Source organism: Oryctolagus cuniculus, chromosome 7 (genome assembly GCF_964237555.1).
Source record: "Oryctolagus cuniculus chromosome 7, mOryCun1.1, whole genome shotgun sequence".
Taxonomy (NCBI): domain Eukaryota; kingdom Metazoa; phylum Chordata; class Mammalia; order Lagomorpha; family Leporidae; genus Oryctolagus; species Oryctolagus cuniculus.
In genome coordinates, this window is record NC_091438.1 from 7,810,805 (window position 1) to 7,829,049 (window position 18,245).

At 47.6% G+C, this 18,245-nt stretch overlaps 1 protein-coding gene across 4 annotated transcripts in view; it reads left to right on the forward strand.

Annotated features, from left to right (window-relative positions):
* TDRD5 (tudor domain containing 5) overlaps nt 1-18,245 on the forward strand; it is a 107,367-nt gene that overhangs the window by 81,184 nt on the left and 7,938 nt on the right. For all 4 annotated transcript variants that reach the window (XM_051858243.2, XM_051858241.2, XM_051858244.2 and 1 more), the window contains one exon: nt 10,518-10,728. In XM_051858243.2, coding sequence (XP_051714203.2) covers nt 10,518-10,728 — 211 coding nt within the window. The remainder of the gene's footprint in view (nt 1-10,517; nt 10,729-18,245) is intronic.

Consider the following 18,245-nt stretch of genomic DNA (forward strand, 5'->3'; position numbering starts at 1 on the left):
AATATATGTAGATGTGATTTCCTTTGGATTGATCTTGGCGCACTGAACTTACTGAATCGGAAATCTGTTGTCGAGTCTTGGAAAAATCTGGCGCGTTTGTCTTAATGTTTCTTCTGCCTCATTCTCTCTGTCCTGATGGCATTCCAGCTATAAAATACTAGACCTTCTGGCAGAGTCCCACGTGCCTATTGGGCTCTATCACCGTGTTTGCACCCCCGCCCCAATTGGTAATGCTTCGCTCTGTAGATTCTCCGTCGATTCTTCTAGTGCCCTGGTGCTGTCTCCTGGGGAGCCAGTCCACTGGATCTCAGGCATACTACTTTCTTCAGTTCTAGAAGGTCCACTTCACTCTTAGAAATTCCCGTTCTGTCTGCAGTGCTCACATGTCTGCCTGTCTGCTGTTTCCTCTGCTTTCAGGAACACGTTGATCCCAGTTAGGTTCAGGTCCTTTTCAGATAACTGCAAGACTGAGTCACATTCGGGGCTGCTCTTTTCGCTTTTTTCTCTCTTTATTGCATCCTTTTTGGGGGCTAGGAGTTGGGGAAGGAGGACGCTTGCCTCAAGATTATTGTTCTAATCAAATGTTGGAGATAACGAACAAAAATTAGAGGGTCCAGATGAGTCATCTTCCTCCCACGAGGGCTGTCATTTGGCCCGCAGAGCCCAGCCAGTCGCCTTGGCACACACAGTGGGGCTTGGTCTTAGCCTTTGTTAGGACTGCTCTGTTCATGTATGTCCTTTTTTTTTTTTTTTAAATAATTATTTATTTGAAAGAGTTACAGAGAGAGGTAGAGCCATAAAGAGACAGAGAGAGAGGTCTCCTATCCACTGGTTCACTCCCTAGATGGCCACAACGACCAGAGCTGAACTGATCTGAAACCAGGAGCCAGGAGCTTCTTCCAGGTCTCCCACACAGGTGCGGGTCCCAAGGACTTGGGCCGTCTTCTACTGCTTTCCCAGGCCACAGCGGAGAGGGGGATCAGAAGTGGAGCAGCCAGGACTCAAACCAGCGCCCATATGGGATGCCGGCACTGCAGGCAGGGGCTTTAACCCACTGTGCCACAGTGCCGGGCCCCATGTATGTCCTTACTCTGCAGGTGACCCTTTTGGGATCACAACTGAAATCCTGGCGTTTGCCAGGAACCCTCCACCGCAGTGGGGCTCGGGCTGCATCCTGTTGCGACCCCACAGGAAGACCGAGTCTCCGTAACCTTGTTGAGTCTCCCAGCTGCTCCTCCTGGTCGGTTTCTTGGACTCTCACAGTGTACGTGCAGAGCTTAGGGTCTGACCAGCAACCTAAGGGAGATTTGTAAACAGATTTTTAGACTCTGTGCTGTTTGCTTTTCTCTAGCATTGTGCATATTCAGGTCTGGCTGTTCTGTCAGTCGCACACCCTGACCCTGTCTCATTGACCACCAACACTACCACTTCCTGCTAGGGTCTGGGCCTGGTTTGGAAAATGCCTTCAGTTAAAAGTGCTTAAGTGAGGGGCTGGTGCCATGGTGTAGCTGGCAAAGCCACCGCCTGCAGCTCCAGCATCCCAGATGGGCACGGGTTTGTGTCCCAGCCGCTCCACTTCCAATCCAGCTCCCTGCTACCGTGCCTGGAGAAGCAGGGGAGGATGGTCCAAAGTGCTGGGGCCTCTGCATCTACATGGGAGACCCCAGTGAATTCTGGTTTTGGCCTGCCCCAGCCCTGGCTGTTGGGGCCATTTGGGGAGTGAACCAGCAGATGGAAGATCTCTCTCTCTCTGCCTCTGCCTCTCCCTCTCTGTAACTCTGCCTTGCAAAAAATAAATCTAGAAAGAAGAAGGTGAAGTGAGTATTGAACCCACCTCATGTTCCGAACTTGCCGTCCTTGTAGTTTGCCATGCCTTCAGACAGATCTAAAATTTAATGTCCAGTATCTGTAGTTTGTGAGGGGAAAGGGTTAGTGTGGTGCAAGCTTGTGCCCTGTGGCTGAACCTAGAAATCTTATCGTATGTTATTTTTGATAAATAAATCCATCTTTGACGGAATCACAAGCAGATGGAAGTGAGCATGTGCACGCTCGCTCGCGCACGCTCTCTCTCTCTCTTTGCCTTTCAAATTAAAAAACATTGTTTAAACATTTTGGTGCAAGGGGCTGATGCTGTGGCATAGTAGGTTAAGCCACTTTCTGTGGTGCTAGTATCCCATATGGGTGCCAGTTTGAGTCCCAACTACTCCACTTCCAATCCAGCTCCCTACTAATGTGTCTGGGAACACAGCAGAAAATAGCACAAGTGCTTGGGCCCCTGCACCCACATGGGAGACCCAGAAGAGGCTCCAGGCTTCGTGTTGGCCCAGCTCCAGCTGTTGGGGCCACTTAGGGAGTGAACCAGTTGATGGAAGACCTTTCTGTCTGTCTCTCCCTCTCGCTCTCTCTAACCCTGCCTATCAATTAAATCTTTAAAAAAAAGTTTTTGATGTAAAAACATTGTGAAATCCCTGCATAGTTTGTTGTTTTATTTGAGAAACAGAGAAATCCCATCTCCTGGTTCACTCTGCAAATGCCTGCATCGTCTGGGACTGAGCTGAGGCTGGATCGGGGAGCTGGGTGCTCGCTCAGTCCAGGTCTCCTGTGTAGTGTGCCTTCTCCTATGCACTTGTGCCATCGTAGCCGCCTCCCAGAGGCCACATTGGCCAGGAAGCTGGAGTCGAGCCAGAGGCAGGTAATGAAGCAAGCACTGAGATACACAGGACACAGGCATCCTAGCTGGCTTATTAGCGCTAAGCCAAATGCCTGTCCCAAAGCCTAGTTTTTCATCATGTGCATTTCCCTGAGTTTTTTGAAGACCCTACATATGCATAAATTTCAAATTATTTTTGCAGTAAACTTTAATTCCTTTGTCCATGAACTTTTTGGTGCATCCTGTTACATACCTGTATATCTTTATAGGCATTTAAATTTCATCTGATCCAAGCATTTCTTGTTAGTGCTTGAGTCCATCTTCCAGTTCGGTTAACTGAGGTCTTGGACATGATACAGAAATGGAAGTTAACATAGACAAGAGTGTCAATTGTTAAATCAACAACGGGAGTCACTGTGCACTTGCTCCCCATGTAGGACCTCTATCCTTAATGTGCTGTACTATGAATTAATGGTAAAACAAGTCTTCAAATAGTACTTTTTTTTGACAGGCAGTTAGACAAGTGAGAGAGGGAGACAGAGAAAGGTCTTCCTTCCGTTGGTTCATCCCCCAAATGGCCACCATGGCTGGCATGCTGTGCTGATCTGAAGCCAGGAGCCAGGTGCACCCATGCGGGTGCAGGGCCCAAGCACTTGGGCCATCCTCCACTGCACTCCCGGGCCACAACAGAGAGCTGGCCTGGAAGAGGAGCAACCGGGACAGAACCCGTGCCCCAACCAGGACCAGAACCTGGTGTGCTGGCGCCGCAGGTGGAAGATTAGCCTAGTGAGCCGTGGCGCCGGCCCAAACAGTACTTTATACTTTGTGTGTCTGTGTGGGTGCAAACTATTGAAATCTTTACCTAGTATGTACTAAGTCGATCTTCTGCATATAAATAAAATTCAAATTGAATCTTAATGAAGAATGGGACAGGAGAGGGAGTAGGAGATGGGATGGTTTGTGGGTGGGAGGGAGGTTATGGGGGGAAAACCGCTACAATCCAAAAGTTGTACTTTCAAAATTTATATTTATTAAATAAAGGTTTCTATTAAAAAAGAAATGAAAGCTAAATGAACAACTGTTTGAAAGGATCAGCTCAGCTCCGGCCATTGTAGCCATCAGGGCAGTGAACCAGCAGATGGAAGTCTCTCTCCCTCTCTCTCTCTGTCTGTCTGTCTCTCTCTCTCTCTCTCTCTCTCTCTCTGACTCTCTGTGTGTGTCTCTCTCTCTGACTCTCTCTCTGACGCTTTCTCTAGCTCTCTCCCTCTCTGACTCTCTCTCTTTCTCTCTTCTCTCTTCCTCTCTGACTCTTTCTCTCTCTGACTCTCTCTCTCTCTCTGACTCTCTCTCTCTCGCTCTCTCTGATTCTCTTTCTGACTCTCTCTCTCACTCACTCTCTGACCCTCTCTGACTCTCTCTCCCCAGCACCTTTCCCTGTCAGTACATACACACTCGCCTCACTTCTTTCACCTCTCACGTGGCATGTATCTGCCACGGCTTGTTTCACTAGGCGCACGGATGAGCGTCTGTGCTTCCGGGGTCTTGTGTGGTTATAAACAACACTGTGCTGACTCTCCTGCAAGAGTGCATGGACGTGTTTCCGCCTCGCCCTGCCTGGCGTGGACGTGTTTCCGCCTCACCCTGCCCGGTCTCTGCGCAGTATCTGACTTTGCTGACCTTGCAGCCCTGCTCAAACCTGCTCCTCCTCTGGCTTTTGTGAGACCACGGGTTTTTTCCTCCTACCTCACAGTGTAATTTCTAGACTGGCTTCCTGTGGTATTCCCGAGAGTGCACCCTGTGCCTTTTCTTAGTCCTTACCATCTATTTATTTATTTATTTATTTATTGACAGGCAGAGTGGACAGAGAGAGAGACAGAGAGAAAGGTCTTCCTTTGCTGTTGGTTCATCCTCCCACGGCCGCCGCGGCCGGCACGCTGCAGCCGGCGCTGATCTGAAGCCAGGAGCCAGGTGCTTCTCCTGGTCTCCCATGCGGGTGCAGTGCCCAAGTACTTGGGCCATCCTCCACTGCCCTCCCTGGCCACAGCAGAGAGTTGGCCTGGAAGAGGGGCAACCGGGACAGAATCTGGCGCCCTGATCAGGACTAGAACCCGGTGTGCCGGCGCCGCAAGGCAGAGGATTAGCCTATTGAGCCGCGGCGCCGGCCCCATCTATTTTATCTTGGGCATTCAACTAGATAAACACATGGCAGCCCTGTGTGTGCCATGTTGAACTGCCAGGCATTCCCACAGCAGCCCCAGGTGCTGCCTGGGTGTGGCCCTGCCAGCACGTGGATTCCTTGCCCTTCCGAGACAGCCGTGCTAGTGGGTGTGGAGTAGTCTGGGCAGTGCTTTTGACAGCATGTGTTCCTGTTCCGGAAACCATGAGCGTGTTTCCTGAGGCTGAGCCTGATGCCATCAAGGCTGGTTTCCAGCCAGCCGTGGGGCAGTCAGTGCTGGTAACTGCAGACAGGCCAGGTGGGGAAGCGCTTCCCTGACCGTGATGTGTGTGGGAATGCTGGGAATCTTGCCATGGGGATTCTGGCTGAGCAGCTCTGGGACCCGTGTTTATGCCCAGCAGGCTTCCAGGGGATGCTGAAACTGCTGACGCCTGAACACACTGTGGTAGCAAGGCTCTGGGTTATCACAGAAGAAGGCTAAGTGCTTACATTGGCTACTGGTACTTGCTTTCAGAATGTTACGAAACTTAGGGAAAAAGCTGTCAGAAGGTATCTTAAACGTGTTAAACAATGCATAGCTATTGAATCGCATTTTTCAAGAAAGAAAAAAATACTGCTTTTGAAAGATTGTTCCTGATTTTGATTGCCAGTAACTGAAAGGGCCTGGTCTTTGCCACCAACGAAACTGGCAGTTTGGGCCGGCGCCGTGGCTCACTAGGCTAATCCTCCACCTAGCGGCGCAGGCACACTGGGTTCTAGTCCAGGTCGGGGCGCTGGATTCTGTCCTGGTTGCTCCTCTTCCAGGCCAGCTCTCTGCTGTGGCCTGGGAGTGCAGTGGAGGATGGCCCAAGTGCTTGGGCCCTGCACCCCATGGGAGACCAGGAGAAGCACCTGGCTCCTGCCTTCAGATCAGCGCAGCGCGCCGGCCGCAGCGGCCATTGGAGGGTGAACCAACAGCAAAAGGAAGACCTTTCTCTCTCTCTCACTGTCCACTGTGCCTGTCCAAAAAAAAAAGAAAAGAAAGAAACTGGCAATTTGAACAAGTTCCTATTAAAAAAAAAAGATTTATTTATTTAAGAGGTAGCGTTACAGATAGTGAGAGGAAGAAACATAGAAAGGTCTTCCATCAGCTGGTTCACTCCCCAGATGGCCACAACGGCCAAAGCTGCGCTGATCCGAAGCCAGGAGCCCTGAGCTGCTTCCAGGTCTCCCATGCGGGTGCAGGGGCCCAAGCACTTGGGCCATCTTCCACTGCTTTCCCAGGCCACAGCAGAGAGTAGGGTGGGAAGAGGAGCTACTGGGACTAAAACCGGAGCCCATGTGGGATGCTGGCACCACAGGTGGAGGATTAGCCTACTACGCCACGGCGCCAGCCCCTGAACCAGTTACCTTGTTTGCCCATCTGCAGAGATCAGTTTTTGTCAGTGATCTTTCCTGCTTTAAAATTTTATGATAATTACTATTATAGCTTTATTGAAAGGACTCACTTACATTCAGTCTTGTTTTAAAACTAAAAGCTAGCGGCCGGCGCTGCAGCTCTCGGCTAATCCTCTGCCTGCAGCGCCGGCACACCAGGTTTTAGTCCCAGTTGGGGCGCCGGATTCTGTCCCGGTTGCCCCTCTTCCAGGCCAGCTCTCTGCTGTGGCCAGGGAGTGCAGTGGAGGATGGCCCAAGTGCTTGGGCCCTGCACCCCATGGGAGACCAGGAGAAGCACCTGGCTCCTGCCATCGGATCAGCGCGGTGCGCCGGCCGCGGCGGCCGTTGGGAGGTGAACCAACGGAAAAGGAAGACCCTTCTCTCTTTCTGTCTCACTGTCTACTCTGCCTGTCAAAAAAAAAAAAAAAAAAAAAAAAACTAAAAGCTAGCTAACGCACACGTGTGACTTCTATAAACCGAGCAAAAATGTTTTTCCCCTAGGTTCTTTTTTCTTATTATAGAAAGCTTTTATTTAATAACATAAATTTCAAAGTACAATTTTTGGATTATAGCGGTTCTTCCCCCCGCCTGTACCCGCCCTCCCACCCCCAAACCATCCTACCTCCTATTCCCTCCCTCATCCCATTCTTCATTAAGATTCACTTTTAATTATCTTTATATACAGAAGATCAACTGTATACAAGTAAAGATTTCAACAGTTTGCACCCACACAGACACACAAAGTATAAAGTAATGTTTGAACACTAGTTTTACCATTAATTCTCATAGTGCAACTCATTAAGGACAGAGGTCCTACATGGGGAGTAAGTGCACAGTGACTCCTGTTGTTGATTTAACAACTGACACTCTTATTTATGACGTCAGTGATCACCCAAGGCTCTTGTCATGAGCTGCCTAGGATATGGAAGCCTCTTGAGTTCACAAACTCTGACTTTATTTAGACAAGGCCATAAGCAAAGTGGAAGTTCTCTCCTCCTTTCGGGGAAGGTACCTCCTCCTTTGATGGCCCCTTCTTTGTTTTCCGCTGTGGTGGCTTTTTTCATTGTACTGTGACTCTGTAGATAAGTGGACTGTCTGCTTTCAGTGAATCTCTAGAGGCTTGTGGTGGGTGTGGCCTGAGAGCTCTGTTCAGTTCTTCAGGGTTAAGGGTGTGTCTAAGGCGACACACCCAGGTTTGGCGTGGTAATTTTGTTTTTTTAATGGAAGGGAAGTATATTCTGCTCAGCTGAGCTCTCCTCAGTGCAGACCAGTGCCTGAGCACTAGCCCCAGTGGGTATAATATTGGGTATACTACTCGTCTGCTGTCCCAAGGACCCCACACAGGATCTGTGCGGTCCTCAGTGTAAGCTCAGATTCCCCGGCAGTGTCCCTCACCAGGTAGCCAGGCCACCCGGGCTTGTGCCGCCTCCCACTGAGACTGCTCACGTCTCGGCCACACCGTGAGTTCTCCCACACACCCTCAGTATTTTTTTTCTCCACAGTCCCAGTTCAGAAGCTCCACGTAGTCACAAGCTCCTAGCCCCCTGTTACTGCTCTGCACCAGAGTCGGGAGTCTCCACTTGGCTGGTTGCTGGGTGCAGACGTGAGCTGGCACGTATGTTACGTATGTCCGCAATGGCACCCGCCCTGTTGGCTTGCACGCCTTTGTAAGGTGATCAGAAACATGTCCATGCCATCCTTTTTTTCTCTCCTCTAGTTAGGCTGGTGTACTTTCCCCCACGGGGCTTCGGGCCTCGTTCCCTCTAGGCTCTTCCTGCCGCTTTTCCGCGAGTGTCTCGGGCTACTGCAGTCTGGTCTCACCTCCGTTTCCAGCGCTGGTGCGTAGGCTCTCGGCTGCTGGAGTCCGGAGCCGTGGGCACCCATGCCCTCCACATAGGCCCACCGTGTCCCTCTAATTTTGGTAGAGTTTCCTCTGCCATTTTCCCCTAACTCTTCCCTGAGACTGCACTATCTCCACTTTTATTAAACTGTCTTCTCCTGGGCTAGAGCAATAAGCTCTCTCCCTACTCTGCCATCTTGGAACCCCAACCAAGCAAAAATTTGAAGCCAGGTCTTTCACTTGCTGAGGTAGCTGCATATTACAGCTCTCTGGAGTTTTAGTGTTTCATTTTTGCTATCAAAAAAGGTTACAAACGGCCATTTGAAGAAAGTATTTTTTTTTTCATATAAACCACATTCAACACCAGCCACGTTTAAAAATAAGGTGCTACAGATTAAAAAAAAATCTCTTCAATTTATTTGGAATGCAGAGAGCTTCCATCTGGTAGTTCACTCCCCCAAATACCTGCAGCAGCACGGCTGGGCCTGGCCAAAGCCAGGAGCCAAGAACTCTGCCAAGTCTCCCGCGTGGGGACAGGGACTCCGCTGAGCGTCACCTGCCACCCCCCGGCTGCGCGCGCGTCAGTAGGCAGCCGGGACCTCGAGCACAGTGGAGCCCGGACCCAGGTGCCCCAGGGCGGGATGTGGGCCTCCCTGCTGTCTGACTCACTGGGCCAGGCCTGCCCCACGCTGCCGTGCATTTTTGCCACAGAATAACCTTTACTGACGTGAAATGTCTATTACATTATAAGCCAAAAATACATAAAAGCCTGAGGCCGGCGCTGTGGCACAGCGGGTTAAAGCCCTGGCCTGAGGCGCCAGCATCCCCTATGGGCGCCGGTTCTAATCCCAGCTGCTCCTCTTCTGATCCAGCTCTCGGCTGTGGCCGGGGAAAGCAGGAGACTTCCACCCATGTGGGAGACCTGGAGGTGGCTCCTGGTTTCAGATCAGCACAGCTCCGGCCGTTGTGGCCATCTTGGGGGTGAACCAGAGGATGGAAGACCTGTCTGTCTCTCTTTCACTGTTTAACTCTGCCTATCAAAAAAAAAAAAAGATTTATTTGAAAGGCAAAGTTAGAGAAGAGTTTTCCATATGCTGGTTCACTTCCCAAAGGCCAAGGCTGGGCCAGGCAGAAGCCAGGAGCCTGGAGCTTCTTCCAGGTCTCCCATGTGGATGCAGGGGCCCAAGGACCTAGGCCATCTTCTGCTTCCCGAGGAGGATTAGCAGGGAGCTGGATCAAAAGTGGGGCACCCAGGACTCAAACATGTGCCTACATGGGATGCCAGTATTGCAGGTGGCAGCTTAATCTGCCATGCCACAACGCCAGCCCCAAACCCTGTTCTTTTTTTTTTTTTTTAAGCTTTTATTTAGTGAATGTTTTTCATAGGTACAACTTCAGGAATATAGTGGTTGTTTTCCCCATACCCACCTTCCCATTCCGACCCTCATCCCACATCCTACTCCCTCTCGCATCCCCTTCTTCATTATGGTTCTTTTGTATCTCCTCCCCCCACACACACAACATATAGAGTACAGTTTGAGATCAAGTTTTGCAGTTAATTCTCATAGTACAACTCATTAAAGATGGAGGTCCTACATGGGAGCAAGTGCACAGTGACTCCTGTTGTTGATTTAACAACTGACACTCTTATTTATGAAGTCAGTGATCACCTGCGGCTCTTGTCATGAGCTGTCAAGGCTGTGGAAGCCTTATGTGATCACAGACTCCATTGGTATTTGGACACGGCCATAAACACAGTGGAAGTTCTCTCCTCCCTTCAGAGGAAGGTACCTCCTTCCTTGATGGCCCCTTCTTTCCACTGGGTCTCACAGAGATCCTTCATGTAGGGTATTTTTTGTCACAGTCTTGACCCAAACCCTGTTCTTAATACTCCCACTGTCCCCTCTGAGGAGCCTTCCCTGTGTCCCCTGTTTGCCTTCTGTTCCTGCTGCAGAGGGCAGCCAGTGCCTGCCTCCGTGGCTGGCTGTGAGGACTGCCGCCCCTCAGGGCTGGGTCTTCCTCCTGGGGGCAGGGGCATGAGCACAGAGAACACAGGCTGGCCCGAGTTCAGACCAGCATGGGCCATTTACGAAACCCTCCCCATGGAGAGCAGTGTGCCGGGTGGGACAGGAGGGCGGAGCCGAGCAGGGCGATGGTTGTGAGTCACGGTGACAGGACTCACGCAGATGACCCAGCGTTTCCCTCGTGCTGAGCTGCGAGGTACGCGCTCGCCCATGGGACGGGGTCAGTAGCTGTTCATTGTTAGGACTTGCTCTTCCTGGGGAGGATCTAGCTTCTTGAAAGTACGGTGTTTTATTTAATCATGGGAGGGAAAATATTTCCATTTTGAAAATAAGGGAAGCAAAGGACCCACTTCTTCTTGTTAAACTAACAATTACTTTTCATGCATCCCCTCCATTTCTCTCATTCTGCAGCAACCAAGTCTCGATGATTCTCCTGATTGCTCCACGCTGCCCAAACTGGAGGAGCTCTACGTCTCTCTCATTCAGTCCCAGCAGTTGGCGGAGGGGAGCCACGCTGACCCTGACAGCATGCAGAGCCAGCCAAGGCAGATGGAGCCCAAGACAGACACACGGGGCTCCACTCCCGCAGCGTCTGAGGATCCAGAACAGCACCATGGCTCTGGTAGGCGCCCCATGCTCGTAACCGTGTGTGAGTCTCATATAGCACCATGGCTCTGGTAGGCGCCCCACGCTCGTAACCGTGTGTGAGTCCAGAACTGTTGAGGTTGATTTCATTTCTGGGATGATTCGTTCTGAGAGGAGGAGGAGCGTGGTGGGGGCAAGAGGCGCGGAGTCACCACACAGACCCCGGGAGTCGGGTGAAAGCAGGCCAGAGGCGAGCAGCCCGCAGACTCGTTTATTTCAGTTTCTACAGCAACTTATATAGCCAAGGCAGCCAATCCGGGCAAGGGGCAGTCTATGCCCCAACCAATCACAGCCTGTTGCCAGGCAGTTTCTAAAGCCATCCACTCACAGCCTGTTGCCAGTCAGGCTCTTGTTGCCAGGCAGTTTCTGAAACCATCCAATCACAGCCTGCCATCAGACTCTGTTGTCATGATATTTTCCTCTTGTCATGTGGTTTCTGAAGCCATCCAATCATGGCCTGTTGCCAGGCAGTTTCTGTTGTTGGCAGCCATCTTGGCATGACCTTCTCACCTCAGGGGCCATCTTGGCTTGACCTTTTCACCTCTGTGGCCATCTTGGCATGAACTTTTCCCTTCAGCGGCCATCTTGATATGACCTTTTCACCGCATTCCACCACATAGAACAGCACCGTGGCTCTGGTAGGCACCACATGCTCGTAACCGTGTCTCATTACAGCACCATGGCTCTGGTAGGCCGCCCCACGCTCGTAACCGTGTTTGCTATGTTGATGAAAACCTGCGGTGTCTCCTTCAGAACATACGTGGGCGTCTGTCTCAGGTTCTCATCTTACTTTGAGGCTCACTGGTTCCCTTTAATGTTGCCACCGTTCTTCCTCTCCTGAAATTACTTTGGAGGGATTTCACTTTTTAAAAAATATTGATTGATTGATTTGAAAGGCATAGTTACAGGGAGACAGAAGGAGAGGGAGGGAGAGAGAGAGATCTTCCATCTGCTGGTTCACTCCCCATATGGCTGCAATGGCCAGAGCTGGGCCAGGCAGGAACGAGGATCTTCTTCCAGGACTCCCACGCAGGTGCAGGGGCCCAAGGACTTGGGTCATTTTCTGCTGCTTTCCCAGGCCTTAGCAGAGAGCTGGATTGGAAGTGGAGCAGCTGGGACTTGAACCGGCACACATATGAGATACCAGGATGGCAGGCAGTGGCTTTACCCGTTATGCCACAGCACCGACCCTGAGGTTTCACATTTAAATTGAGTAAAATTTGCCAGTTTGTAAGTGCACAGCACTTTGATTTTTGACGAACGTACGCACTTGTCACCACCGTCACATCCCGCGTGGACCTTTTCCATCATCCTAGGAGGTTTCCGTGGGTCGCTCTGTGGTCAGTCCTGTTGCCTGCTCACTGGCCTCTGCTGTGTCACTTCTCCTTCTCTGGAATTTTGTGTACGTGGGTGGAATCATGGGGTGTGCCGTTTTTAGGTCTGGCTTCTTCGCGGACACCTATTTTGTCACCAGTCCCAAAACCTTGTTCTCCTTTCGGCTGGAGGATTCGGTTGTGTGGGTGTAGTACAGCTCATCTGCACCAGTGAGTGGCTGTCTGGGCTGGGTCCGGGTCTGGGCCTAGAGGAATGCAGCTGCTGTGCGCGTTTGCACACAGCTCTTGTGTGAATGCGGTTCAGGGCAGGAGTGAATCTGCTGGGTCACATCGGTTACTGCGGTTTTAACCTTCTAAGAAACTGCCCAGGTGGTTTCCAAAGTGGCTGTGCCATTCTGTCTTCCCACCAGCAAGGCACAGGAGTCCTGCTTGGGGCCCACAGGTGGTATTTTCGGTCTCCTCGGATTTTGCCGGCCTGGTGAGTTACATGGTAGTGTGTTACCCGCGTTGGCCTGCTTCCTGTGACTTGAACTCTGCATGTCTGTCTTGCTGTTCATCTGTTGTCAGGTGCCTGTTGAGGTGCTCACTCGTTTTCAGAGTTAGGTTCTCTTCCTGCCTGCTTGTGAAGGCCTGACTCTGGCCGCATCCTCTCCATCCCGGGGCTTGCCTTTCCTTAGTGTCTGCAGGAGCACAAATGCTTTTCTTGTCAGTAAGCCCAATACGGTGATTTTTCTTCTTGATAATTTGAGCTTTCTGTGTCTTATTTGGAAATCTTTACCCAACCCAGATTTTTCTCCTGCAGTTGCTTATAGCAGTTTCATAGTTTTGGTCTTACATAGAGGTCTATGGTCCAATTCAGGTTGATTTTTGAATATTGTGTAACGTGAGGGTCAATGTTTATTTTGTTTGCATCCGAGGATCCAGTTATCCCCCTGCCATTTGCTGTAAAGACTGTCTCCATTCAATTGCCTTGACGCTTTTGTCAGAAAATCATTAGGCTGTTTCTGTGAGGATTTATCTCTAGACTTTGTATTTGGCTTTGTTGGTCCACATGTCTATCTTGATACTAGTGTCTGAAATACGGTGGCCTTATAACAAGCCTTGAAGTCACATAGTGTTAGGCCTCCAACTTTGTTTTAGCTATTCTAGGTCTTCTGATCTTTATACAAAGTTTAGAATTAGCTTATCAGTTTTTTTTTTTTTTTTTTTTGACAGGCAGAGTGGAGTGAGAGAGAGAGAGAGACAGAGAGAAAGGTCTTCCTTTTCCGTTGGTTCACCCCCACAGTGGTCGCTGCAGCTGGCACACCGCGCTGATCTGAAGCCAGGAGCCAGGTGCTTCTCCTGGTCTCCCATGTGGGTGCAGGGCCCAAGGACCTGAGCCATCCTCCACTGCACTCCCGGGCCACAGCAGAGAGCTGGACTGGAAGAGGAGCAACCGGGACAGAATCCGGCGCCCAGACTGAGACTAAAACCCGGGGTGCCAGCGCTGCAGGCAGAGGATTAGCCTAGTGAGCCGCGGCGCTGGCCAGCTTATTAGTTTCTATACAAAACTTGCAAAGATTTTGATTTGGTTTGTTATGAGTTTTTTGTTTTTAGTCTATAGATCAATTTGGGGAAAAATGACATTTGTGACATACAACCATATATCTCAGCATTTCAATCATCTATAATTTGTTCAGGTGTTATTAATTTCTTTTCAGTTTACTCTAAGTATTTAATATTTTTATGCCGTTATATAAATGGTATTTTGTTCAGTTTATTACTTGTATATTTGTTATATACATATTCTACAACCTTACTAAACTCCTTGTTGTAGTAGCTCTTTGGTAGCACTTTTGTGATTTTTCCATATAGAGAACTAGGTCATCTGTGGAATTTAAAAAACAGAGTGAAATCTGTTTGCCTTTCATCTTAGAGTGGAATCGGCTTTGTTGTTACATTTGATCTTTCATGAATAAATTGTTAGCTGTGGCTTCTTTGTAGATGCCCTTGTTAGGTTGAGGAAATTTCAGTTAGCCCCTAGATTTCTGAGTTTTTTAAAATCATGAATGGGTATTAAATCTTATCAAATGCTCTCCTGTGTCCATTGAGATGATTATTTTTAGTAGTCTTTTCACAGGGAGAATCATACTGGTTTTCAAAATTGAGCTATCCTTGCATTCCTGAGTAATGCCCTGTTGATGATGATGTGTACTATCTGTTTTATTTAATGCTGGACTGTGTACATGTGAGATGTTTGTAGCCTTCTCTCTATTTTGTAATGTCTTTTGGTTTTCAGAGAATACTGCCCACTGCCCTCATAGAATGAGTTGTGAAGTGTTTCTTGTGTGAAAAAATTTGTGTGAAATTGATATTTCTTCCTTAAATGTTTAGTAAAATTCAACAGTGAAACTCTGTAGAGCCGGTGTTTCCTTTCTAGGAAGGTTCTCTGGATAACCCCAATCACCTTATCTCTATTAAAGATATAATTTGATTCTTCTTAAGTGAGCTATCTTCCAAGGAATTTACTTTAACTAAGCTATAGAATATATTACTGTATAATTCCTTTATTTTAATTTCTGTAGAATCTGTAATGTCATACAAGGGAACCTTTAAAAAATTCATGGAAAATATGTATTCTGAAAAAAAAAAACTGTGTAGATTTTCATTTTTCTTTTAGCAGTAAATTCGAGTCAGATCTGTACATCTCTGTTTCATTCCCTGAATGCCCATAATGGCCAAGGCTGGGCCACGCTGAAGCCAGGTCAGGGACTCGGTCCCTCGAGCTGGTGTCTGCTGCTCCCAGTGTGCGTTAGGAGGAAGCTGGAGTTCCAGTGGGGCCAGGATTCAGACTGAGGCCCTCTCATGTGGGAGGCAGGCGTCCCAAGTGGCATCTGTGTCACGGTGCTCAACACCCAGCCCTGAACTTCCAGTTCCATCAGACTCCCGTAAGCTCTTGCAGTGCCTCATTTCTCACTGGCTTCTGCTCCTGTGTTTCCTTCCTTCTGTCTACTTTGTGCTTCCTTTTTCTCTAATTGTTCAAATGTACACCTTTGGTCGTCCATTTTGTAGCCTCCTTTTCATATGCAGATAGCACTGTTCCCCATGAAGTCCTGCATGGGGAGTGAATGCCCAGTGACTCCTGTTATTAATTTAACAAGTAACACTCATATATGAGGTCAGTGATGACTCTAGGCTCTTGACATGAGCTTCCTAAGCTATGGAAGCCCTTTTTTTAACTTTTATTTAATAAATATAAATTTCCAAAGTACAGCTTTTGGATTACACTGGCTTTTTCCCCTCCATAACTTCCCTTCCACCCACAACCCTCCCATCTCCCACTCCCTCTCCCATCCCATTCACATCCAGATTCATTTTCAATTATCTTTATATAAAGAAGATCAATTTAATATATACTAAGTAAAGATTTCAACGGTTTGCACTCACTCAGACACACAAAGTGTAAAGTACTGTTTGAGTACTAGTTATACCATTAATTGAAATACTACAACACATTAAGGACAGAGCTCTTACATGGGAAGAAAGTGCAAGTGACTCCTGTTGTTGACTTAACAAATTGACACTCTTGTTTATGGCCTCAGTAATCACCCAAGGCTCTTGTCATGAGTTGCCAAGGCTATGGAAGCCTCTTGAGTTCACCAACTCTGATCTTATTTAAACAAGGCCATAATCAAAGTGGAAGTTCTCTCCTCCCTTCAGAGAAAGGTACCTTCTTCTTTGATAGCCACTTCTTTCCACTAGGGTTTCACCCACTAAGGTCCTTCATGTAGGACATTTTTTTGACACAGTGTCCTGGCTTTCCATGCCTGAAATGCTCTCATCGGCTTTTCAGCCAGACCAGAATGCATTAAGGGCTAATTCTGAGGTCAGAGTGCTGTTTAAAGCATTTGTCATTCTATCAGTCTGCTATGTGGATTGCTTCCCATGGTGGAACATTCTGTCCTTTAGTTATATTATTATTACTAGGCACTTGATCTTATTTATATGATCCCTTTAACACTCAATCCTATCTATATGATCACTTTAATAATGAATATAGTCACATTAACACTTAAGATGGCATTTTTACCACTCAGCTGAATGGGATTTAGGGTCCCATGGCAAGTTTTTAAACTGCACCCTTAGAAATAAATCCATGGGGCCAGCGCTGTGGCGCAGCGTGTTAAAGCCCTGGCCTGAAGCGCCAGCATCCCATATGGGTGCTGGTTCTAGTCCCGGCTACTCCTCTTCTGATCCAGCTCTCTGCTATGGCCTGGAAAAGCAGTAGAAGATGGCCCAAGTGCTTGGGCCCCTGCACTCACATGGAGATCTAGAAGAAGCTTCAGATCAGTGTGGCTCCAGCCATTGCAGCCATCTGGGAAGTGAACCAGCTCTCACATCGTCTCCAGCATTTGTTGTTTGTTCATTTCTATATGAAAGCAATTCTAACTGGGGTGAGGTGAAACCTCATTGTGGTTTTGATTTGCATTTTCCTGATGGCTGGTGATCCTGAACATTTTTTCATGTGTCTGTTGGCCATTTGGATTTCTTCTTTGTTTTGTTATTGTGGAGTTTCTTGCTCTCTGTATATTCTGGTTATCAATCCTTTATCAGTTGCATAGTTTACAGTTTCTCCCATTCTGTCAGTTGCCTCTTCACTTTCCTGTTTCTTTTGCTGTACAGAAGCGTCTAGATTTGATATAATTCTATTTGTTAATTTTAGCTTTGATTGCCTGTTCCTCTTGGGTCTTTCCAAGAACTCTTTGCTTATGCCAGTATCTTGCAGGGTTTCCCTAGTGGTCTCTAACAGTTCAAAGGTATCAGGTCATAGATTTAGGTCTTTAATCCATTTTTAATAGATTTTTGTGTAAGGTAGGGGTCCTGCTTCATACTTTTCCATATGGAAAACCAGTTTTCCCAGAAACATTTGTTGAATGTTTGCTGCAGGGATTGGTTTTAGCTCCTTGGTCAATTATAAGTTGATTGTAAATACTGGTTGATTTCTGGTGTTTCTATTCTGTTCCATTGGTTTATCCATCTGTTTTTGTACCAGTACTAGGCTGTTTATATTATAACTGCCTTGTAATATGTCTTGAAATCAGGTATTTTGATGCCTCTGGCTTTGTTTTTGTTGTACAAGATTGCTTTAGCTATTTGAGGTCTCTTATGCCTCCATATGAATTTCAGCATCATTTTTTTCTAGATCTGAGAAGAATGTCTTTGGTATTTTGATTTGTAACAGATTGAATCAGTAAATTGCTTACAGAAGAATGGACATTTTGATGACACTGATTCTTCTAATCCATGAACATGGAAGTTTTTTTCCTTTTTTTGTATCTTCTATTTCTTTAAATTTTGTATCTTTGACATCCTTAGTTAAGTTTATTCCAAGGTATTTGATTTTTTTGTGTAGCTATTGTGAATGGGATTGACCTTAGAAGTTCTTTCTCAGCCGTAGCTTTGTGTATACAAAGGCTGTTGATTTTTGTGTATTGATTTTATATCCTGCTACCTTACCAAACTCATCCATGAGTTCCAGCAGTCTTTTGTGGAGTCTTTTGGATCCCCTATATAATCAATCATATCATCTGCAAATAGAGTACTTTGACTTCCTCTTTCCCAATTTATATCCCTTTGATATCTTTTTCTTGGCTAATGGCTCTGGCTAAAACCTCCAGGACTGTTGAATAGCAATGGTGAAAGTGGGCATCCTTGTCTGGTTCTGGATCTCAGTGAAAATGTTTCCAACTTTTCCCCTTCAATAGGTTGCTGGCTGTGGGTTTGTCATAAATTGCCTTAATTGTGTTGAGGAATGTTCCTTCTATACCCAATTTGCTTAGAGTTTTCATCATGAAAGAATGTTGTATTTTATCATATGCTTTCTCTGCATCTATTGAGATAATCATATGGATTTTGTTCTTCAGTTTGTTAATGTGATGTATCACATGGATTGATTTGCGATTGTTGAACTATCTCTGAATACCAGGGATAAATACCACTTGGTCTAAGTGAATGATCTTGCTGATGTGTTGTTGGATTCAATTGGCCAGAATTTTGTTAATGATTTTTGCAGCTATGTTCAGCAGGGAAATTGGGCTGTATATCTCTTTCTCTATTGTGTCTTTTCCAGGTTTAGGAATTAAGGTGATGCTGGGTTCATAGAAAGAGTTTGGGAGGATTC